Source organism: Dermacentor silvarum, chromosome 2, assembly GCF_013339745.2.
Source record: "Dermacentor silvarum isolate Dsil-2018 chromosome 2, BIME_Dsil_1.4, whole genome shotgun sequence".
Taxonomy (NCBI): Eukaryota; Metazoa; Arthropoda; class Arachnida; order Ixodida; family Ixodidae; genus Dermacentor; species Dermacentor silvarum.
The window spans coordinates 134425750-134451517 of NC_051155.1; the positions used below are offsets into that span (position 1 = coordinate 134425750).

Here is a 25768-nt window from a genome sequence, read left to right on the forward strand (position 1 = left end):
TAGCAGTAGCATAGCAGACGAGAAAGAGGACAAGCGGTATCCCGGCCCGCCATATTTGTTGTTATGGTGCACTTGTAAATATTGTAGATAAACCCTTCGCAGCGGACATCTCGTGTGCCATACGACCATGTCGACTGGAAGACCCGCTGACTCAGCCTCGGCTACCGCAACATCGGTTGTCCTGGCCCAACTCCGAGACTCTGTTACCTTCTCCGGTACAGACGCCATGGACGTCGAGGACTGGTTAACGGAGTACGAGCGAGCCGGCAATAGGAACCGGTTGCACCCAACCATCATGCTTGCCAACGTTATCTACTACCTCGAGGGAACGGCCCGTGTTTGGTTCCAAACACACGAGGAGGAACTGACTAGTTGGCATACCTGCAAACTACAGGAGCTCTTCGGGAAGCCAGTCTGGCGCCAGCCAGCCGTCAAGAAGGAACTTTCGTGCCGGGCCCAAACATCAAGTGAACCATATGTCGCGTACATTCAGGACGTGTTAGCTCTGTGTCGGCGGGTTCACGTCAAAATGCCTGAAGCTGACAAAGTCAGCCACGTACTTAAAGACATCGCCGATGACAACTCATCTTACTGATATATAAGGACTGCCCTAGCGTCGACTACATAATAAAAGAGTACCGACGCTTTGAGGAAGCGAAGAGCAGTCGTGTCTCTCAACAATTCGTGCGGCTCCCTAACACCACCGTTATCACATGTGCGGACGTCCAGCCACCCGGTACCGAAAACTTGCTGCGTGTTGTGCGGCGTCAGATTGAGGCCGTGTGTCAATCTGTTCCTCAGGCCCGTGCTTACAGCGAGTCCCGCACGGCAGTATTGTTGATCCAAGTCGTCATACGCGAAGAGTTGGTGAACGCAGGCATTTATCCCATCTGTGCCGTAAGTCACCCTGCGGTCAGCATTTTCTTTCAACCTCCCCGCCCACAATCGACCTATGCCATATGCTGCGATCCAAACTAGTGGTGCACGCGCGTCAACAGGCCACAAGGCTTCAACTGCAGTGGGATGGGCCAGATTTCCCGCCATTGTCACTATCGCCGGCCGTCTTCACCTCGTCCCACGTCACTTACCGCCCGGAAGACAGTCGGTCCTCTTCGTTTCGTGCTCGCGATGATTTACCGCATCCTGATGTCCCTGCCCCGACTGCACGCCATGACCGCTCGCCATCCCCACAGAACCACCGTTCACGCTCTCTGCTGCCCCGTCGATCGCCGTCGCCATACCCTGGTCGTCCATCTTCGGAAAACGGATCAGTGCAGCTCTCAGAGGTGATGCTGCATTGACCAACCGACTCGCAAATGCTTTGTGGACCCTGGCTACCCGACAAAATCTTTTGGACGTAGAAGTGGACGGCGTGTCTGTTTCGGCTCTCATAGACACTGAGGCGCAACTACACCTTTGTCCATATAGTTTCGAGACTGGTTTATTTTCTTCTCTAGAAATGATTGCCCAAAACAAATGTTGGTGCGTATGTGTAACGCCATCTTTTCGGGCTAACCTGAGCTATTTATCTTAATTGCTGTGGCAGCCGTTAGATGGCACTACATGTAGAAAAATACGTTGTCACTAGTCGCCTGCGCATTATACTGTGAGTGAATGTGGAGAGATGAACGTCCACCTCGAACAGTGTGTAAAAATAAAATTCTGTGTGAAGCTTGGCAAGACCGCCACACAGACGTATGAGCTCCTTCGTGACGCTTACGGCAAGAAGACATTATGGCGGCCGCGGGTTTTCGAGTGGCACGAGAGATTCGTTTCGGGAAGAACGTCGGTGGAAGACGACACAAGGGAGGGGCGTCCTGCAACCTCACGGAATGAAAACAACGTGGCTCGGATCAGGGAGATTGTACATCAAGACAGCACCATTGCAGTCCGCATGCTATCGGATGCTCTCGACATTAGTAAGACAACAAGCCACCAAATTTTGCGTGAGAACTTGGGGAAACGAAAGCTGAATTCCAGACTTGTGCCGCACTCCCTCACACAGGATCAGAAGGACACGCGGGCATCAGTGAGCGCTGAGTTGCTCTCCGACGCAGAGAAGGATGCTGCATTCGTCGACAGCATCATTGCTGAAGACGAAACATGGTGTTTTCAATACGATCCTCAAACAAAGAGGCAGAGCGCCGAATGGCGATCCACAAGCCCTCCGGCGTCGAGAAAGGTGCGGCGACAGAAGGCCAAAACAAAGACGATGCTGATAGTTTTTTTTTCGATTCCAGAGGTGTCATACACCACGAGATCGTCCCACAAGGACAGACGGTGAATCAGGAGTTTTATATCCGCGTGCTCCAACACATGCGCGATGCACAGCGACGCCGTCACCCTGACTTTGGGCATCTGGACAATGTAGCCTTCTCCACGATAACGCAAGGCCGCACACTGCTCTCAGTGTGACATTTCTCGCCAAGCACAGCATTATTGTATACTTACCCATCCGCCATAGTCGCCTGACCTCTCCCCACGCGATTTTTTCCTGTTTTCTCGTGTGAAGAGAGCCCTAAAAGGTCGCTGGATGGGGAGCGTGGAGGCCATTCAAGACGCCACGGCAAAGGAGTTGACAGCCCTGCCAAAAGAAGCGTTTTCCAACTGTTTTCAAGACCTCGAGAAGCGTTGGAAGCTGTGTATAGACTGCAAGGGAGACTATTTCGGAGGGGTGCTGCACAAATGATTTCAATGTTAAACGCATTTTCTTAATGGACTCAGTCTCGGAACTTTACGGACAAAGTTTGTATATGTAATGAACGCTCGCCTTTCTTGTCGTCTCCGCAAGTTTCTTACACCCGCCACGTCGCCTGTCGTTCGCCTTGCCGACGGCAGTACACCTTGCGTCGTTGGCATGTGCCCTGCGCGTGTGAACTTCGCTGGCCACCAGACCTAGCTCCGTTCTATTCACCGTTCTACACCAATGTCCCCATGACGTCATCCTCGGCCATGACTTCCTGGACACCCATTCTGCCCTCATTAACTGCTCATCTGGCCCGCTACAGATGGAACTCCCTTCTGTGCCCGACCTCAATACCGCGTCGCCACGGCGTTTGTGAGTCGTCGAGTTTGTTGGTCAGCGACCAGCTACGTTGACCTCAGAGCCCGCTGTTTATGACGTTGACTGTGTGATCTCCCCTTCTCTAGACGCCCTTTGAAGCGGTGTGTTGCGCTCCGTCACTGTGTTACGATTGTTGCGGAGAAGCGGGCGTGTATACCGATTCTTAACTTTAGACGCACCCCACAATTTCTTCCCTAAGGCATCACGTTGGGTAGCATATTCTCTTTAGGCGCACACGACTCTCTGGCTCTGACATTCTGGACGTGTTAGCTCTGTGTCGTGATGCTCCACAATTAATTAATTAAATTATGGGGTTTTACGCGCCAAAACCACGATCTGATTATGAGGTACGCCGTAGTGGGGGACTCTGGAAATTTCGACCACCTGGGGTTCTTTAACGTGCACCTAAAGCTAAGTACACGGGTGTTTTCGCAATTCGCCCCCATCGAAATGCGGCCGCCGTGGCCGGGATTCGATCCCGCGACCTCGTGCTCAGCAGCCCAATGCTCCACAGTCGTTACCTGGAAGTCCGGAGACAACTAATATGTTTGACGACCATCTTGCCGGTATGATTTCCCCTGATCTCTCCCATTCTCAGTCTCAATGTCTTCCCAGCTCTTAGCATCTTACCGCGATGTTTTTGATTTTTCTTCGCCCCATCTTGGCCAGACATCACTGATAACCGATCGCATCGACGCTCGGGATGTCGATGAACTCATCCATAGGATACGGAGTGTCTGCGTCCGAACGCCGTGTCATGCAAATCGAATTTGAGAAAATGATGACTAAGGACGTCACTGAACCATGTGTGAGTCCTTGGGCGTCCCTTGCGGTGCTTGTCAGAAAAAAAGACAATTGGCGGTTCTGTATCGACTATTTTATTTATTTTCATTTATTTATTTCAACATACTGCAGCGCCGAAGGGCTATCGCAGGAGTGGGGCAATACAATACATATAAAAGCATAACAAAGAGCACTGAACATCAATGATTAGTAATATACAATAAAAATTCATCGAGTGGTAAAAATCTTGCGTAACCAGGCAGATCATTCCACAATTCCATAGTGCGGACAAAAAAAAAACTATTTAAACGCATCGGTACGATGGTGCAAAGTGGTCTTATTCAACTCATGGTGATGTCTGGTGGTTGTAGGTCTAGCGGGTGCGATATATTTGCTAAGCAGGGGGAATCGTGGGGAGTTAGAGAATAAAGAAACTTCAAAGATTCGACGTGATGACGGGAAGAGAGACTGGTAAGTTGAAGACTAAGAAGATGGGAACTGGGTGAGAAATACCTGTCAAAGCGACGATAAATGAAGCGTACAGCTTTCTTGATGTCAGATATTTTGTGCGGGTTGCATACGACAGAGCCATACTCCAGTATTGGACAAACGAGCGTTTTGTAAGTGAGGAGTGTGCTAAGTGGGGCTGAAGGTAATGTGCGTTGCAAGTAGCGTAACCTTCTAAGCGCACTGTTGCGCTTGAGTTCGATGTGATGCGACCAAGATAACTCCTGAGTGAATAGAAGACGTAGATAATTATACTGTGGAACGTCTCCCAGAGGGCAGCCATTAAACGAATAGGTAAATCGAGAAGGAAAAGAACGTTTGGTAAATGACATAGATGCAGTTATTTTGTAAATTGATTTGCATCTGCCAAGTCTCACACCATGATTTAAATGATACAAATGAATCATCAAGGAAATTTGGATCATGAGGAGTTTTAACCGTATGGTACAAAACACAATCATCTGCGTACATGCGGATTTTAACAGTAACAGTGCTTGGCAGATCATTTATGAAAATCAAAAACATAAGCCGACCTAATATTGAACCTTGGGGTACGCCAAACGTTACACTGCAAGTAGAGGATTTAGAAGACCTAAAGAGTACGTACTGTGATCGACTGGATAAAAAAGAAGAAATCCAGTTAACTAATGCTTGGTTGTTAAGAATAACAGTGAGCTTTTTCAACAGTTTGGAGTATGACACAGTGTCGAAAGCTTTTGAACAATCTATAAATATTGCGTCAATTTGATCACTGCATCGACGGCCTGGATGATGTCGTGGATGAATTCACTGAGCTGGGTTGTGGTGCTAAATCCGCGCCGAAAACCATGTTGAGCATCCGGTAAAACATTATTGGACTCTAGAAATTCAATGATATGTTTGTAAATTATGTGTTCGAGTATTTTACAAGAATGAGATGTGATAGAAATTGTTCTGTAGTTCAGCAAGGACTGCTTATTCCCGGATTTGAATAGTGCAAGAAGTTTAGCCGATTTACAGGCAAAAGGGACAACAGACGTCGAGAGATATTTCTGAAAAATAACAGTTAAATATCGACTAGTCCATAAAGAGTATCTAATGAGGAATGCATTATCTATATTGTCGGGACTACCTTTCTTTTTCGGATCAAGTTTCAAAATCAAATTCAGCACACCCTGGTTCGAAACAACAATGTCATCTGCTAAAGTGATATGTTACACCGTTGAATAGCAAAAACACCTTCCGAACCACAAATATTTCCCGCTAAAATACAAATTTTGCGGCATCAACAGCTTTGTATCTGAAATAAAGTTTGCTCACTGACTGGAATCAGACTGATAAGCGGACCCCCTGCGTAAATTTTCGCATGACTCTTTACTGCAACCGTTTCTATACCAAATATCTTCGAGAACCTGCATCATGTTTTGCTCCTCTAAAGGCCCAGCGTACTTTATGTAGTACATACACCATCGTAGCATTCCAAACAATTACGCGCAATTGAAACAATCACAGTGCAGTTACAGAGGGAAAAGGCGAGTGGGTACCAAATGTCAATGGATTCTAGCTCCTCGACTTTCGCTGCGGTTTAATGAATTGCACCATGTCGCTCTCGTCTTAAGACGCATTTCAGTAAGAGAACATCGTGCTACGGTTTTTGGCAAATGAATATAACTTTTTTTTTACGGGGAACATGAATGATAAGCCACAAAACTGGTTTCGTGAATACATTGTTTAGCCATGCTTTTGACTTCGGATGACACGACGTCACATGAACCATGGTATCCGTCGTAGGATCGGACAAACTATCATGCGTTCTCAAGCCAATAATTGTTTGATTGCGCCAACATAGGTGCCTTCACTGGCAGTATGCCTTTTCGTCAACAATGAGTGCTACGTAAATTGATCATCATGGCGCAGTTACACTAAGTCCAAGAGGGGGTGCGCAAGGGGTAGGTAATGAAAGCTTTGCTTTACAGAAGATGCATCAGAGGGAAAGCCTACTTTACGCACATTTTGAGAATTTTAGTTCTACAATTTTAGGTGCCAAAACCACGATTTTTGATAATGTGGCACGCCGCGATGGGAGGCTCCGCATTGATACCCGATGCAGGGTACGCGGGAGTTTCTGTATTTCACCCCCAATAAAATTGTGGCCGCTGTGGACGCGACCTCGTGCTTAGGAGCGCAGTGCCAGACTCCAAGCGATCATGGCCGGTAAGGACCACTTTGTGCTGGGTAATATGGTGCGTTCTTTAACTTATTCCGTGCAAAGCAAGCGTAGTCGTTTGTGCAGAACTTCTTCTAAATGGCTCACCCCTGAAAAATTTGTTGCTTGGTCGGAGGCGCTGCATATAAACGTCTCTTAGACAAGCGGCTTTCCAGCAGCGACTAGAAACCACGCAACTCGGCCTATAGAGCCATACGCGCTACCAATTCTGGCATGGATTCGCTGGACTTGCCTCGCATGTCCTCCTTCCAAGCGGCTGGCGCGGCGGACAACGTGACCATTCCACGGAATTGAACCTACATCGTTCTCTAGATTGTGACTGAGCTATTTGGCCCTGTGAATAGTTTATGGAGCTTATGGAGTGCAAACCGAATAAATTCGCAGATGAGTTGAAGCAGGCTTGAAGTCATTGTCATTTCTGGTAAGAAACCTATCTTATGCATCTATAAATTACACGCCACCACATCTTGAGTCAGCTACATTTCCTGGAGTTCTTACAGCGCTACTTTATGAGTGCCATTCGTTTCCCGATAACATGGCGTTCTGAAACATGTGGAGAAGTTCTTGTGGCGTTTTTAACTTTTAGCTGCCTTTCCCAATAATTGAGTGAAGAAGTTATAGTCACACGAGTAGTCGTGTTTCTGTTCAGACTGTGGCTCACGCAGATCACAATTATAGTTCTACGCACAACCTCACTAAACTAGAAGAGCCATCGAAAGACAAGACTGCGAAACGTAGTCGTTAAATTCGACAGTAAGTGCTTTTGTATGGCGATAAGCAATTCCAAACCTACAGCAATCTACAATGATTAGGGACGTTAAATACGAGATACGAGATACGATTATAAAAGCAGAACAACCACAAGTTCAATATATTCAGACGTACCAAATTGCTGAAATTTTTGGAGCCATTCATTCTTTTAAACCATAAAGTGGATCTGTCTGCGCATGACATGCATGTGAATCTATGAGGCGCTACATCTTACACTTTTAAGACCCTCTTGGTCCCCTTGTTCAAAGAAAGCTTAATAGCTTGTTTAGCCAAAATTAACCTTACGCTTTGTGTCCGTTTACAGCCTTGAGAGACCACATGTGTATTGCACTTGGCATGCTGGCATCGTAATCCTCTGGCGTAGCCGTCACACAGTCAAGGTCACCATCGTAGTCGATGTCGAAGAGTGCAAGACCAGCCAGAAAATTCTGTGAAGTCTGCCAAAAAAAAAAAGATCCACAACAACAGACTGAGAATGTTCCGAACAATTACCTTAATCAGTTCTCAACCTTCACACTTTCCGTGACAAGTACTTCGGGAGACATATTGAAACACGCCGAGAAAAAAGAGTAAGACGACGGCGGTCCCTGTGGCGTGTTGTATCTTTCCGAATGATAATTTCTGCTAGCGTTCTTTCGTAAAGAAGCAGACAATCATGCGTAACAGTATTGGAGGAAGTGCTGGGTACCTGCAGCCTCCACCAAAACTGTCGTTCTGTCAAATCGGGTTCCTACTTGCATCGGGACCTATCTTGCCCCACCTCGACCCTGCTTTTCCGACCCAAATCCATACTGACGCCAGTGGGATAGGTATCGGATAACGATACAATGAAGCAGAATACATAGTTGCTTATCACATTGGTTGTATGAGCAGTTCTGAGAAAAAGTCACCGTCATAGAGGAAGAATATCTCGCCGCTGTTATTGCTGTTGAGAAATTTCGCTGTTATATTTACGGTCGCCCATTCAAGATTGTAGCCGACCACCATTCTGTCCACTGGCTTGTTGGTCTTCCAGATGCGTCTGGTCATCCGACACAATGGTCTTTATGGCTTCAAGAATATGATATTGTGGTAACCTACAGGAGTGGCGGCCGCCGTGCTGACAACGATTGCCTCTCTCGCCTACCATCAGGAACGACGCACTCCGATGAAGGCACCTTCGATGACTGTCAGTCTGCTATAACTCATTATTCGCCGATGTTAGAGCAGAAAGAGCGTTAAGAGGTAAGCTTGGAACTTCTTTTTTTTTCAGCCCGCACTACCAAAGTCAGTGGTGGTTTTCTATCCTGGACGGCCCTGCTTTATAAAACCAATTACTAAGTGAGTGGTGCTCCATTCATCATTGTGGTGCCACAAAGTATAACACGTGACGTGCTACGTGCCCTGAATGATGGCCCGACAACCAGTAATCGGTGATGCGCCTGCACGTTGCAGCGGTTCCAGGAGCGCTTTTGCTGACCACAAATGCGTCGCTCAACAGATGAATACGTGGTAAGCAGCGATTACTGCCAACGTCAAAAGCGACCTTCATGCGCTCCATCAAGGCATTCTCCACGCGCTGATTCCTCCCCGTACACACTTTTAACGTATTTGTGTCGACCTCCCACGCCACTTTTTACGGTCATCGAACAACAACCGATGGGTCATCGCCTCTGTAGACCATTTTACTCGCTTTGCGACAAAGCAGCAATACCCACATCAATTGCTGCTTACGTCACCGCTTTCTTGTTACGTTTCTTTATTCTACGCCATGGTCCACATCGCGTGATTTTGTGTGACCACGGTCGGCAGTTCATTGGCGAAGCTTTACAAGAGTTGCTTCGTCTATGGCGTGCTCAATTCCTACACCGAACGTCGTATCTACAACAGACCGACCATCTTGTTGAACGGACGAAACGATGTGGACGAAACATGACCACAATGACGAACATTGTGGTCATGTTTGTCTACTCCCACCACAGCAGCTCGCACCACGCCTAGCCATTCATCCTTTATGCGTATAACACAGATAAACATGAACCAATTGACTACTGCCCGTTCTAAATTCCTTATGCCCGATCGCCAGAGGCCTTCATTGACAACATCCTACCGTTTTGTATATACACTGAAGGTTCAATCACCAAGAACAATCACCAATCGCCTCGACTCGATAGTCCGCTCGATAGCGCGTCCATGGTGGCATCACTAAACCTCATTGAAGAAGTGGCACGACAGCACGAACAGACTGGTTTTCTTTAGCAGAAGGCGACTTAGTGCGCTTTTGAACCTGAGGCTGCAGGCGCTGCTTGTGCCCAAATTTTTGTTGCCCCAAGTTTGAGCAATGGTATTTTAAGAGCGTTTAAGTCACACAAGTGGGATGGTGGCACGTCTCTTCTGTACATGCGGCGGTCTAGCAAACGCCAACTTGCAGATGTTGAGCGTCTTAAACGGTATTAACCCGTCACAGAACAATTTGACTCTCAGAGCAGGCTTCATCTGCGAAACGGGGTTCGTAACGCGTCGAGAGAAGGTTGGACAGGAAGACGACGAGGGTCCGTGACCTTTATCTATAAATAAGCACGCAATCATCCGCAACCTTACTCTCGCGAAAGGTGTTTATTTGACATTTTTTTCTGGATTATTAAAGAACGCTTTCACATCTGATGGTCTCGCCAAGCGTAACTTAGCGGTAACAACGCCTCAGCAATCGAGAAGAGAATATATCCACCTACTGTTTCTGCTAACAATTTTGGTTCATGACCTTTTTTGCAGTTGCCTTCAGATGAAATGTTCAGGAATGGTAAAATACAAACACGAAAACTTATGGCTGTTCCTGTCGGAATTAAGTGACATCGTACACGCAATGTGCGTTCAATCGCACGCCAATGTCGGCCACAGCCGTCGCAGTGTTTCCGGGGGTGTCGGTCCCTTGCAGCGTTTGTTTAACCCCTTTCGGTGATCTTCGCACGTGGTCCGCCTGAAACATTATTGCCGTCGGCGCTCCACACAGGTGGTGCGTCTTACATGCTTCGTGAGGCTTATAGCGCGTGAAAAGACAAGGACGAAGGAAGAGGTGACACACACAGGCGCTAACTTGCAACAATATTTATTTCGAGCAAAGGACCCACACATATATACAACTTTGTATATATGTGTATATACAACGTATATACACAAATATACGTCCTGGTGGAGAGTAGGGGTGCAGTATTCGTAGCGTGGTTAGAATCACGTAGAATCGTGGCCCCAACCACGCTACGAATACTGCACCCCTACTCTCCACCACACAATACCACATAGCCACTGCCACTGGCCATCACTGTATTTCCTGTATTGCGTTATTCCCAATGTATCGCTGGCCCCTGCCTAAAGTATGGCATTCGGACTGGCTGTATCTTTTCAAATAAATAAATACCACATAGCCACTGCCACTGGCCATCACTGTATTTCATGTATTATGTTATTCCCAATGTATCGCTCACCGCTGCCTAAAGTATGGCATTTAGACAGGCGGTATCTTCTTAAATAGATAAATAAATACCACATAGCCATAGCTACTGGCCACCAAACAATAGAACTATATCAAAGTACATTACATACACTTGTCTGCTCTGTTACTCCTAGGTTACTCTCACAATTGGATACTAAGCAAAATGTCCCGGTAAGCAGCAATGCCATTTTACTGACGAAAAGCACACAACTGCGAACTAACATAAGAAAAACATCAGAAGCGATATCAAAATGGCTAGCAAAATAAAGTGCAGTAATAAGTAGGCCAATTCGCGGGCGTTTCCCCCCATGTAAGGTTCTTCCAATTCTTGACAGGTTTTTGCGCTTCACGGAGGCACAAAAGGCAAGTTGAAAAAGCATAAACACATAAAAATCCGCGCGGCGATTCAAGGTTACGTAGCGACGTTGCTTATTTCAGGAAGACAATCAACCGCATTCGCACAGGCGCCCAGACAAGAAGCCTTGTCGAACAAATTTAACTACGCTCCGGAGTGCCACACGATTAGGTCGCGTTTGCAACAGGAACAAATTCAAGGATCGGAGATGACACGATCAATAACGCCGCTTTGGAATGTCACGACAGTTGCGCTGATTCGTAGCACAGAATAGCAAAACTCGCGCAAGTGGTCGGGCCGCACGCAGTGACAAAAAGACTGTTGGCGCACTCGTTTCCACTAAATTTTAGTTTTCACACACGTGCGCAGGATGTTTACTTTCAGCGAGGATCGCACGTTTCAGCGACGCCATGTCGAAATTTGGCGGATGGCTGTCAGCCTTCTTTTTTAGCATACATTCTTTGACCGAAGTAACCTCAATATGTACGCAGCACAGTTACGAACAAGAAAGCCGCAGAGCAAACGGATTAAGCGCACGCAGTCACCAAGGTACGGCCAGAACAGCGATCAAGGCTAGAGCGGATGAACTCGCCTCGCGTTGTCTTCGGTTCCGGCTTGTTGTATACCGCCAAGGGCTCCGACTATTTTGGGAAATGAATGCGAATCAACACGCCTCCGTTTTTATTAATTATATGCAGCTAATTTAGGTTGCAAAATTCAATGCAATACGAGCACGAACGAACGACAGGTAAACATGCCAAATTGAGGCGATCAAGCATTCTTTCCGCTTTCTTGTGTGCTTTTGTTTGAGCGTTCATTTGAAATTTAAAGGCACAGTTTTAGCATTTTGAGCCCTTCTTTCGGTCTTCATTACAGTCAGGCATCAGTAGCTTTTATTTTCTAGCATGTACATATATTTTTCCACTTACTGAATGCCTCACTTTAACCTGGGCGTCATGAGCTACAGGAAATTTCTAGGTGCCGCGCGCGGCAGATGTCGCTATACCTTAAAAATTATGGAGGGACCTTACTGGAGCCGCGAAGTTCGGGCAAGTTGGAATCCCATCGCGGCAGCAGGGGCGGCAGCGTGGCAGCACCGCTTCCGAACCAATGACGGCCCGCCTCGCCACGTGACCAGTGGAGGACTAGTGCGGGAAAGCCTGCGCATAGGACGATATTCGCCGTGGTGAAGAATGCGTGGCGCCAATGCATGTGAAACGAAACCTCGCGAAAAGCTTCGCGCCGCGCCGCTGATCGTTCGCTCCATTCGCTCAATCGCTTGTATGTGAAGCAGGATTAACGCCAACAATATCCCAGGCAATGCGTGATAATTCCCCAAACTGCCATGTTCGGCTAGCCTCACTCGAGAGCGTTCGCGTGTTGAACGTTGCCAGGTTCAATTCCAGTGGCGGCTTGTCCGGATCCAGAGATTCTTAGCACTGCTGCGTCGCAGGTGTGACCGCCGCCTTGGTCAGGTGCTCCGCAGCCACTGGGGACTGAGGGCCATGGGTTAATTGCAGTGGTGGCGTGGAGTTGAGGAAGAACACCGGGCTTCTAATCCGAAGATTGTAGGTTCGAATCCTCCTGAAGTCCATTACATTTTCAGGGTTGGAATGGCACATAACACCGGCGAAAAAAAAATGCCGGGAGCCAGTAGGGGGTGATACTAATCCAGGTGCAACCAAATTAGGAGGGCCCACTAAGCTTCAACAAAGGCACTCCCTCACCAGAACAGGAATTGACCTCCTTGGTGCATTATTCGGTCACAGCCTCCCTCATGACCTCTGCAGTTATAAATCCCAATAGGCACTTTTTACGAAAAGCTCATATATTTATAGACATGGGCCGCCCATAGTAGTTTTGCGCGTGGTTTAATAAACATAGCCCAGAACCACATTAGAGGAAATTGATAACACACAGCACGCAAACATGGAAAACGCACATTACACAAACACTGGGAATCGAACCCGGGTACATCACGTGAAAACCAAACACGCTAACCACTATACCACATGACTTTTTTATTTATTTATTGCCAGTCTTCGACGTGGCAGAGAACATAATAATGTGCACACATTCAAATATCACAGATGGAAGCAATTGGACCACTACACCACATCACTAGGCTGGTGGAGAGGACTCGCACAGCTATTTGTACACTCTTAGTCAAGTCCCGTATAACGTCTTGCTCATATGCGGTATATTTTAGTTCCGGTGCAAAGTACCGCATAGTCAGCGCATGTCCTTGTATCGTTTTTTGTGTTGGTCGTGTCGTTTCGCGCTGTCAACAGTTTTCAGTATGGATTACCAACGTACCAAACGTACTCTTTTTTTAAGGAAGCACGTGTGGCGTGACGAGCTGAGACACACATAAGCAGAAAAAACTCGCTGACCACGATCAGCATCGGCTAGAACTAGGATCTTGTTAGTGATGTCGCCATGCGTCCGCCTCGCTCTCCTGTAATGTGGCATGCCTTCAGCTTCTCTGTCCTGCCCGCCCTGCATTAGCTCACAAAGCCCTGACTTAGCTCACAAAGCCCTGAATAATCTCATATGTCAGCAGCGCTGTCTCCTCTGCGCGGTCTCCATGATTTAGCCGTAAATCAGTTCTCGCTATGGAACTTCGACTGGCAGACAGCTTAGCAGACTTCGATCGAAACAGTGCAGTTGCCCTCCTTTGAACCAACTGGATGGCATATCGGAAAGACTATCTTAAAATACATTGGCTGACTGAACTTGAGTTTCCACACACTGCCTTGACGCGCCTCATGTCTCTACAATGACGCGCCCATCTGCCGGGTAGGGACTCCTCTGAACTCCCCCACCAAAAGCTTCACCTGCGACGCACACGCGCGATGTCTGCGACATTTCCTTAACAGCAGGCCTAGTTGTATCTCTAACGTCTCCTCCGCTCAGCAAATCGTCGCGCTCACTCTGATGTTTAAAAAAAAGGACCCTCAGATTTCATTAGAGTACCATTTGCGGTTGTCATTTTCGGGTAACCTATGGCGGTGCTGCTCACTTCGTAAGTGTTTAGTATTCCTTCTGCTTTCGACTGAGCCGCCCTCTCACTTCACTTGTATATAGCTTTCGTTCATACTCCTCGTTCACTTCCTTAAGCTCTTGTTCTAAAGCTTCGCCCCTTTTTTTTTCTTATTCCCTTCTTTCCTGCTCATGCGCAATTGGTTCCCGTTCTTGTTCTTTCGCTTTCTTTTTCAGGGTTTGCTGTACATACCGCCAAGCTATCGCAATGTTTCCTTGTCACTGCCACTATCTGCAGTTGCTTTCGGGACGCATACAGAACAGCATGCGTTTCAATAAAGAGCAAGCTCACAACAAGCATCTGAACCACATAATTGATGATAAGGCGCTCGCGATAGGAATTAAGCAAAGCATGTAGGGCTCCCTTAAGCTCTTCCTTATCCCCGCATCCCCGCATACGTTTCCCCGCATACGTTTCCCCGCATACGTTTCCCGATAAAGATAACGTTGCGCAAGCTGCCGCGGTGGCGCCATATTTCGACGTGGGGTTTGACGTCCTTAGCGTTTCGTATATAAAATAACCAGCCTGGCAACTGATTTCGATGTTGTTACATCACCTCTATGGGCATCGGCGTGTTGTCAAAATTACCATTACTCCCATTCCCACCATTACTCTAAAATATAACTGCTCATCATCATCTTCATCATCATCAGCCTATATTTCCGTCCACTGCAGGACGAAGACCTCTCCGTGCGATCTCCATTACCCCTGTCTTGCGCTTGCTGATTCCAACTGGCGCCTCCAAATTTCCCTAATTAATCACCCCCCCCCCCCTAGTTATCTGCCATCCTCGACTGCGCTTCCCTTCTCTTGGTATCTACTCTGTAACCTGTTATCCATTCTACGCATTATGTGGCCTGACCCACTCCATTTTTTCCTCTTAATGTCAACTAGTTTGCTCTCTGATCCACACTGCTCTGTTCCTGTCTCTTAACGTTAGGCCTAACATTTTTTATTCCATTACTCTTTGTGTAGCCCTTAACTCGTTATCGAGATTCTTTGTTATCCTCCAAGTTTCTGCCCATATGTTAGCACCGGTAGAATGCAATGATTGTACACTTTCCTTTACAACTACAGTGGTAAGCTCCCAGTCAAGATTTGGTAATGCCTGTCGTATGCACTCCAACCCCATTTTATTCTTCTGTAAATTTCCTTCTCATGACCAGGAGAAGGAACTCTAAAGCCATAAAGCACTGCACATCCCCCTCAGCAATTGTAGTGGTGATTTTCAACAACTTCAGTGGACATCCACTTTTGCAGGACCAGGATGGCGAGTTTTTATTAGGGTAATTTGTGTGGGCGTTATAATAAGTTTATATTCAACACGAAACAACTCAACAATAAATACTCATAAGTTACTTATATGAAAGATGACCCTCTTTCTTTTGCGATATGAATGCTAGCGGCTCTAATTTCGTCGACTATAAAAATTGCCCAAAAATCTATCACATGGCATTTCGATTACATTTTCAAGAACTTCTGACGAGTAATGCCACAACATATTGCAGAGAAAAATGACACGCACGCTCTCTCGAAAGGCAAACAAATGCAAACATTAAAATCCATTAAAATACCAAGCATTCCATGATCGCTCTGAAAAAGCTGGCCGACAGAGCGAGTACAAAAATTTTAAAAGCGTTCTACAACTGGGACACCGACAGTGATGCAATATGGCAAGGACAAATATCACACGCAGTCTGAAATTGAAGTACACGCGGGAGCATTGCAAAAAGATTTAAAAGCGCGTTTCTCTCAGCTGCAGGTCAGTAGAGCCTAAAAATGAGGTATTTTTGTTCAGCAGGTTACCTTGGTGTTTGCGCTATGGTGTTTGCGCTACCATCGGCTCACGCTCAAGCAGAAGAGCCATTAAACCAGGACGTCCTAGATGTTTTCAAGGTACGTAAAGAAAGCTGCGTTTTCGGATTTTGACACAAAAGATACCAGAATACTTATGCAACCACCATCGCCAGTTTTTAGCCAGTGTCTAGATACCACGATGTGGAGTTCTTTCTGGTGCTAGACACAGTATTTTTCGGCGTGATGACCGCTTTATATTCCCGTGAAATGGTGGCGAAATATATCACTCATAATTTTTTAGGTAAAATGCTGCGCACGATACACTACGTAAGATGCACGATGCATCGCCGCGTAGGGCTAGAGCTTGGATTTTGATTGCCCATATACACAAAGGTAACCGGCATTTCAACATAGTGCATTGCTTCTACTGCGTTCGAACGGCGGATGAGCAGCGAAACGCATTACTTATGAATATGCATTTACGGTTTCATAATGCCAAGTACAGTACCATGTGGCCGTTGAAAAAGTTCCAGATGGATAAAAGAAAAAAAATAGACGTCATAATAAGCTGCCATTGAAGGCCGCCACTAAAAATTGAGTCACTTTAGCGTTCGCTAAAGAGGCTGAAACCGAAAGCCTGCGCGCTCAAGAGACATTCCTTAAATTACTTTGACATTCTCATTCGTATGCGTTGTTACATCCTCTTACTTGTTTTCGCTTGGTTTGTTTTTCCTCTTTACGTGTTCCCGTTTTCGGTCGCCTGGACGTCGCCACTGGTTGTGCGTGGTTAAAGGCACGTTATAACGGTCGTGGCCAGTCTACGAAGACCACTAAAACACATACGCACGTTCAATGCGTGACTTTTTAAAATTGTATCACTTTAGTCGACGAGGGTAGCTACATGGGCTTGCATATATGGTACCTTCTACTTTCTAGTAGCGCAGAATGAGAAGGGCACGGGAAGGCAAATTAGACGGACACACAGCGCTAACTTTCAACAACAGATGTATTTGCAGTTCTAGCAGACGTACTTATAGTCGTCAAAACGTCATAGGACACGTGTACATTGCTCGGCAAATATATGAACAAAACCGGACACTTTTGTGGCCTCTATTATTATTTACGTGGGTGTACCTTCAACGCGAACATAGATGACCGAGCTGTTTTATTGATAAAGAAATTGATGGCTTACTGGCGCATGCGCTTGAACTTTGGTGCCATAAGGCCAGACGGTAATTTTTCGATCCATGAGCCATCTAAGGCTTTCGCCCTAATAATCTTGCAGAAAGGCAATCAACGGTCCAACCCTCTGGTGGAGAGTGAGTAAAATGCTTTCAACACACACAAACACGCACGTATGAACAGTTTGCTATCATCTCGAGATGAGATTCCTGCCATGGCGCCCGTATTTTGATGGGGGCTAAATGCAAACAGGCCTGTGTACCGTGCGTTGGGAGCATGTTAGGGTTCCCCAGTGGGTCAAAATATTATGGTGTCCCCCACTACGTTGCGTTTCATAATAAGATGGTGGATTTGGCATGTAAAAACTTCGAGTTTAAAACAAGACGTATATTCTAATAGTCAAAGCAAGACAACATGCCTGAACCAGTTTAGAAGAAATTGTTTCATTGTTTCATTGCCCACTCACTTGTTGCTTGGGACGGTTGATAACACCTAAATATCAAGAAATAAAGCGAGTGGTGCCTCAGAGAACAATGCATTCATAAGGATATTAGTTTTGACTTTATGTTATTATATATTAGCTGACTAGCATACACACGCACACACACACACACATACACAAAATCAATTCCTAGAGAACCCTCCTCACGATCATTGTCGACGGTAGGGTGATTAGTGTAGCGCCCTCTTCCGACAGGTTAAGGAGGTGTTCAAAATTATTACGCATACGACGCCGCATAGAAGGAAGGTGCACGGTTTGTGGCATGCGCACGAGCACGACACGGCTGGCACGCAGGCGTCTGATCCAAACGAGTCAAACATATTGTCCTGGTGTGTCGTTTCTACAGATGTGGCTCCGGACGCAGACACGAGAACATTCGGCCTTCCACTACCAGGCGACCTTCTAAACAGTTGCCGCGCATGCCAGGCGCATGTGGCGATAGCCGAACTCTGCGTGCCACCGTTTTGCCATAACACTTGAGGCGCAGTTGAGGCACAGTGCAGCTTGAGGCGCCGTTCAGCTTCAGCTTGAGGAGCAGTTCCATCTTCCCCGCATTAACTCAGCGACCGCACAGTATTACCACTTCTAATCTCTATTAAGGTGTGGCTCAAGAGGAGAGAGATAGCGGAAGACGTTTAATAATTGAGAGAATATATATATAGATCAAAAGGCGCTCGTTGTTACTTTCGAGCTGGTGTGCAACGCCCTGCCAACGCCTTAAGCAGATTATTCTGCAGCACAGAATCCCACCCAAAGGCGTGTGCCTCCCGCAGCTCCTCGCCGGCGAACAGCTCAGCGACGGGGCCCTTCACCACTATTCAGCAGCACGCGGCGGCTTTTAGGCGCAAGCGACGTAAGCATGCATGGCACCCTGTTCAAGGAGGAGCTCTTGCCGCACATGCCTCAGCTCGTCCGCCTCGGGCTCGCTGCTGCGGATGATTTGTCCCTGGCCCTTCTTGTAGCGTTGACCAACAACGTCTGCAACAATGTCGTCTCTCCAGCTGTAACCGCTGTCTCCAACACCCAGGAAACTTATAATGCTTCAAAATTATAGAAGTGCATCGACCGACTCGATGCTTCCATAGCCGCTATCCATAGATGGTCAATTTCCCAGCACTCTCCGCTCCCACGGCGTCGTTCTTCTCCATGCAATCACTCATCGCGTCATTCTAGTACCTCTCTGGTATGCTGGTACCGCAGGATATTCCAGCACAATACCAGAAAATGCTCCTCACCTTGAAGCTGGTCGGGAACTGGTCCTCGGGATTACTGATGGCGGCCTGACACCTTGCTCCTGAACCCGGCCATGTCTTCACATTTATGAATCGAATCATATGAAAATGTGAAATTCTTTCAATAATAGTAATAAGCAGAGAGTTCCGTTTAGGGATCGTGGATTTCAAGTTAACATCACGTAGTAAAAGTCAGCAAAAAGAGTCTTCAGCTTTTACTTTAAGCCGGGCCGTTCCTCCTTTTTTGCTGCATATAGAAATATCTACACCGAAGGATGCTGGATCTGAAAGTTAACATCAGCTAGTGAAAGTCAGCAATTACAGTCTTCAACGTTTACTTTTAATCCGTGCCGTTCATCCTTTATGCTGGATATAGAAGTATCTACACCGAGATACGGCACTTAAGCAACAAAACACGAACTTTGCCACCGTAGACAGTGCTGAGTTAGGATGCGATAGGAGTAGCCTTCGTCAAACGAACGTCTAGATGCGGTGTTTTTCGACGAGTTCGAACACTCGAAGAAACTCGCACGGCTGCTTTAACCTACGTGAGGCCAAGTTTAATGCTTGCAATGCCAGTTCTATAAAGAGCGAGACTTGGCTTTGGACGCTGCGTGAACGAATGATCATAATGAAAATGTGCCCTATTACACGTATTCTTTGATGTACACTTTTCTTTATTTTTTTGCAATAGGGTATGAAATTTACCAAGAGGGACAAATGCTCTCCATGTGTGTTTTCGTGCTCCTACATCATGTGCGAGAAACTTCTGGGCGTAATATGACTTTACGCTGCACTTCTAAAGTGTGGCCACAAGTGAATAAAAGTCGGTCGGCGGATGGGTGCCTAGTGCAATGAATGGGAAATCACATTGCTTCCAGTATCGGAAGCCTCCGCGGTATCAAAAATTTCGACTGAAACCATCTCACGATGACTGTCGACGCTAATGCGTTAGTATTGAATCAGTAAAGCGACACAGCATATTGCCACCATTCAAACGACTAATGTATGAGGCTCCACTGCCGGGGGGTGCCTCTTTCGTGCTTGCCTAAGAAAACTCGGTGTCATCTAGAGCTGCCGCCTCGAAGCCTGCGCATGAAGTCCGAAATGTATGGCGCGCCGGGGCGTGCGAACACTGATAAATGCGTCATACGGCAGCCGGACTCCTCTTTCACACTAGTTCCTTAGGGAGCCTACATGCAACGCTGTTGCATGTAGGCTCCCTATACGTGTGATACTTCCTGGACATAGAGCGCCGCCTGGTGGCAGTTCCGAAAAGTCCACGCATGTCCTCCGAGACGAGAAGCGTGGCGTGCCGCTGCCTGCGAACGCTGATAATTGCTCCCTCTCTTGGCCGCACACTCAGTGGCACATACTCAGTTACCCCTCTGGCACATACCCAGTGCGCAGCCCACTAAATTGTTGGCATTAAAGGCGTTCGTTGCAACGCGGCACATGCCCAGTGCATTAGTGGCGCCGCCTGCTAATACGTCGGGTTGCTGTCCATGGGGAACCCGTTGGACGTGTACTTGTTTCCACTCAGCATCGGAAGAATTTAAAGCATATGTTTCGGCACATTCTATAGTGCGACATACCTAGTTACCCAAGTTGGCGTCAAAGAGGTTCTTCATTAGAGACCAGCGCAGGCGGAATGGCACATACCCGTTGCTCCAAGTCGGCGTCAAAGAGTTTCTTAGAACAGCAGTACTTACCCAGCAAAGCGTCTACAGTACCCCCGTCAGCGTGAAGTAGGTTCATTGAAGAGCGGCACGTATGTCCACATTGCCACATAATTTGTGACCCGAGTTGGTCCGACGGTTGGTTTTGAACTCTGTTGCATCACTAGAAGAGCCCGGCGCGCTACCCATTCGATCACCGACTATCCAGTGACCCTGGTAGATGGGAAAGCGGTTAGATACAAACATACATACATAGACAGCTAGCCCCTGGAAAGTGCATGAGGTTCGTAAATAATGCTAACGTATCAAAACATGCTAACTTGAGCGAAAATTTTGTGCGAGAAGCGACATGACATAAAGGCGATATGACCAACGCCGGCGCTATAGAAAGTTTGCAATGCTTGTTAGAACAGCCACAGATGCCGTGTATTGCGTAACTTATACCAATGGAACTGACACAAATTACCTTCGCTCATTGTTTGCTGCAGGTTTTCGAGGACCATGACTATGGCATTGTAATGCTCGACGTTGACCAGGACGGGGACCTCGACTGTCTCACCGCGAAGCGAACGGAACTTGACATAAATGCCCGGACCGCCACATACGTTTGGATTCTAAAAGGCCTCCATGGAAAAGAAAAGTATGGATGATCTCAGGTAGCAACCAGGTAGCAATATCTGGCTTGCTTCCCCGCGTAATTATAATAGTAATCACGTAATTCCTAACGCCTCTTGTAAGACATGTTTGCAGGACATTCTGTAGTGTGAAATAACTATTTAGTGCAAATTGATGAGTGCTGAAAACGAAGTATTAAGCCTATTTTACCTGAGAGCTTCAATTGTGATTATTGACTACGCCATCCTATTATAAAAATTTAATGCAGGTTCGAAGAACGGAGGTTGTGAAGTATTACCTTTGATTAGCGGCAGCTTAGCTCAATCTTCTGTGTACTTGTGCTCTGTCTTACAGCAAACAGATTTCCCAGTGCCTCCTCCACCCTCCGCCCGTCCTTTTAAATAATGAGGCATTGCACTGGGAACTCTTTTTTTAAAACGCATAAAAGAGTTTGAGGAACTCTATGTAATACTTTTTTATTTGAATTCACCCACATGAAAGGCATGCATTTAGCACATTTATTTGTGATTGCAGAACACGAGTCACATTTCATTTGAAACCAGGACCGACACCTGACCTTGCCGTATTCACACTTGATAACGGTAAATATGGGATTCTTTGGCGTCTTTAAGCTGCACAGAATTATACAACCAGAGGAATGGCCTTAATTAGTACATGAACGTTGTTTTGTTCAATAATAAAGTTCCGAGCATTTTTTTTTCGAATAAAGAAGTAGAAAGCAAGAAGCCATGAATCAGCCTTTGATTCTGATGATACGTTTGCCATCAAGTACCTGTCGGGTCGCTTTTCTAATGGACCGCCAGTAGTTACAGGTGCGCTTTCTTTACGAAACGTGCTTGTTTCAAACTGAAGCACCAGTGCTTCAAACAAGCACCAATGACTTAACTCATTAAGTCCCTCCCTCAGCCCCCCTCCTTAAAAAAGATATATATTTTGGGGGATGCCAAAGTTGAGGTCTCCAGATTAATTTTCACCGGTATGCAAAAAATGTCCCATTGCTCCCCATCGGAATGCGGTGGCCACTATCGGGAATCGCAGGTGAAATCTTGTGTTCGACAACACAATACAAGTACCTACGCTACTTACCTGTAACCTTACTTACCACCAAAACTTACCAATAGAATACCTGTAACGGTGTGTGGAATGTCTTCAAAGTTTAGGAGCGAGTTAATGTCGCAAAAGATAATATGCAGTAACTTTCAATGCCTCGATGATTTCTACAATGCCATCTAGCATTCTGCAGTATGCCTTAAGCAGTTCTGTAACATTTGAACAATATTTCATTCGACAAATAGATCTTGTGGGCTATTATTTTCGTTTATACATTCTTGGCGTCACGAGCAGTCTCTCGACCGTATTTTACTTTCTCCAAATAAATCATTTACATTTGATTGACAGCCTTAACAATGTGTAAGAAATTATTATTTGAGCACTACGCTCTGATAAAAGTAACACGGTATTTCCCCTCTTCCGTGCTCAGATCCGTGCACACATCTTTCTCTCCCTCTCGGGGACTTGCATATATAACGTAATCATTGCGTTTACTGTGTTTCCAAAAACGGGAACTACACAGTATTAGCTCCAACCCATTCTCCCTGTCAAGTACGAGCCTTTTTGAAGAGTTTGACATTTTATCCTTTATATCCTTTATCTGCATCACGCTAAACAATATTATGTAAATTAACTATCCAATACCATTGAGTATTTTGTTTTTACCATACCGTAGCACCAGGCAAGCTCGTAATTCTATCAAATGTAGCAAGTGCATGGTGAACGTGTAATTCCGTTAGGTGGCGCTCAAATTCGGAATGAGCAAAAAGAAAAAGAAAAGAAAAATAATGAGAGAGAAATAATGAGAGGCATACAAAAACGCTAGATAAAAAACATGTATAGTATACCTGATTAAATCAAGCAGGCTAGGTGACTATTTTTCGCCGCCCCGTTTCAAAGGGGATCCCAATAAATCAGCATCATCATCAGCATCAGCAAGCAATAGAATTCATGGAAGCTAGGCAGTTTCATCTGGGTTATAAATTCGATTGCTTACCTAACAAACAGAATGCTGTGATTTCTCATTACTGCTGGGTGTTCCTTCTTTCTTCTTTTTCTCGATTTTTTACATTTTATTTTGGTGTTGTGAAACATTTGTTTCCAGTGCATTGTACGTTCAAATGCAACAAGATTGAACTTGTGCCTCTTTGAATTTGTTCTAGTATGTTTTAAGTGGTACATCCTGTCTAAATGTAAAGACATGTTGCATCTGAAAGTTGCTTGTGTTTTCTCTTTTACGCATAACCAGCACGCATAGTCGATATTTGACCAGCTACTAGCTTTCAACGTATCGTCCAAGCAATGTTTTGTACATTTCTTCTACACTCTTGAATAAAGTTTGTTTACTCCTCCTCGAAAGAAAAAAACGTGCTGCTACAGTGGAAGTTAGGGTGGATTGGTAGGACCTAATTGAAAATAAAACAGCCTCTTGCCTCTCATCGTTATGTTTATTCTGAACCACTTCCCGCAATTTTTTCTGAGGATAATCCTTCAAGCCAAACTACACAGCACTCAAATTTCTAGGATTCCATCGCCTCGCTTCTTTCAGGCGTAGTTACGATATAATAAATTACAATTAGAAATGTAATTACAAAAAAATTCGCCAGACTTTCCGCTAAAGACTCGGGCGTTACTCGTAATGTAGGACTTCAAGACCCTCATCCGAGGAGCTCATAACGGCTTTCAATCGTAATAAAACCCGGCAAATTCCTCGCAGAGAACCATTCTGAACTGTCGAACTAAACTTTTGAAAAGGGCAAGTTTCACTCCCTTAGTCTGCAGCCATGAGGTGCGTGAAGGTTTCCATCTCAACACCGCGCGAGCCTGAAATGAGCCGCCTCACGAAGCCCCGATCTCGTTCGTTTTAAGCTCGTCCGGTGGCGTTGCCCCCAGTATAACATTCAAATAGGACAACATATATATTCATCAGCATCGGAATGCTATAGGGCAGTTTGCCTGCACCTGATAATTTTAGCCATGCTCTGTCACTGAACTTTTTCACGTATTTTTATAATTTACTTGTGAAATCTTCAATTTATTTGCAGCTGACGGCCCTGAACAGATTGTGAAGCTTTTGTACACAGATTACGACGCATGTGCTCTTCTCGAAATCCCATACGGAGGAAAAGAAGGTAACCTATGTGTGTCAAGAATACCTGCATTCGTCTTAGAAATCCGAAATGTTCGCACTGCCTTCTACAAAAGTGTAAACTGTGTAGCGTTCCTTTGTGTTTCTGTAAACCGAATGAACCTAATCTCCGAGCTCTTCCAGAATGTATGCTGTGGGGTACGAGCGAATCCAAGAACAACGCTCCGCAGAGCTGCGTCGACCAGTTTCGACAACACTGCGGCACCGAAGTGGTGGCCTATGATGAAGACACGTGCAGTCAAGTGGACGACGATCTCTAAGACCCTCCTTCGGAGACACTACCATAGCTAATCGAGAGTAACTCATCGTGAACTTAAGCACAAGATCAAACACTTCTCTTTCCTTCACTTTGAAAGCAATGGTTAACAACAAATAAGCTGTATCAAACCGATAAATTCTGAGGATTGCATTACACGAGACATGAGACAGGTCGACTGCACGCATTACAACGTTGAATAAAAATGATAAAAAAGTGAAGTTCTCACTATATATGCACAATACCCTCATTTTCTCATTCAGCCGTATTTACACGCATTTTTCGGTACCAGGTGGCCCTTCTAGCGTTATATAAACACGATCCCGTCTCGGTGCTCTAAGAGTAGGTGAAATACGTGACACCTACTGCTGTAGACCACGGACCCGTACCAAGAAGCACTCACTTAATGTCGGAAATTCTCGATGCTACCGTTTTTGTTATTATGGATTTTTGTAGCACCATCGCCTGGTCATTTGAATAAAATACAGGGCGCTCTGCAAAAGCGCCACGGATATTCGGCTGGTCACTACAGTGGGCTCCACTGGCCTTTGCCGAATGCTTTGCGAGAGCTCATTCGTAACGGGACCCAACAAAGGCACCAACATTTTTCTGGTGAGCGGCAATGTCCCCATAGACGAGTTCACAGGAAGGATCGATTAACTGATTTCGTTCCTCACGCTCTTGCGTCGAAACTTGGTACGGGCTCTGACGAAGTAGTGGAACACACTTTTCGGTTACTATTCAATGCTTAGGAACTGGTGTTTGTCGACTCCTTGATGACGACAAGAAGAGTCCTTGTGTTAATGCCGGAGACGTTTGAGGTGTTGTTGCTTATACCTGGGAAGACTGGCATTATTATTGCTACATGCATATTGCATGTTTCTTGTGCACGATGCGCGCGGGCACCCCGATGAAGATGACGAACTTCTCCTTGCTCTCGAGCTGTCGGATGAACTGGCCAGCGCTGCAGTTCCCTTTTGTAAATATACATTGTAAATAGTCTCCAGTGCATAATCCTTCGTTCACGTAACATTTTGGTGTAGAGTGCCGCTCCCCGTCCTCGACACGAAGCTCCGCAGCGGCCGCA

The 25768-nt window shown here is 46.1% G+C and overlaps 1 protein-coding gene across 1 annotated transcript; it reads left to right on the plus strand.

The window, feature by feature from the left end:
- Positions 1–15931: 15931 nt before the first annotated feature.
- On the plus strand, positions 15932–25183 carry LOC125943157 (uncharacterized). The gene is made up of 5 exons (XM_049661623.1): positions 15932–16094; positions 21079–21230; positions 21740–21807; positions 24322–24408; positions 24549–25183. The coding sequence occupies exons 1-5, from the start codon at positions 15978–15980 to the stop codon at positions 24683–24685; spliced, it is 561 nt and encodes a 186-aa protein (XP_049517580.1). The 5' UTR covers positions 15932–15977; the 3' UTR covers positions 24686–25183.
- The last annotated feature ends 585 nt before the right edge of the window (positions 25184–25768 follow it).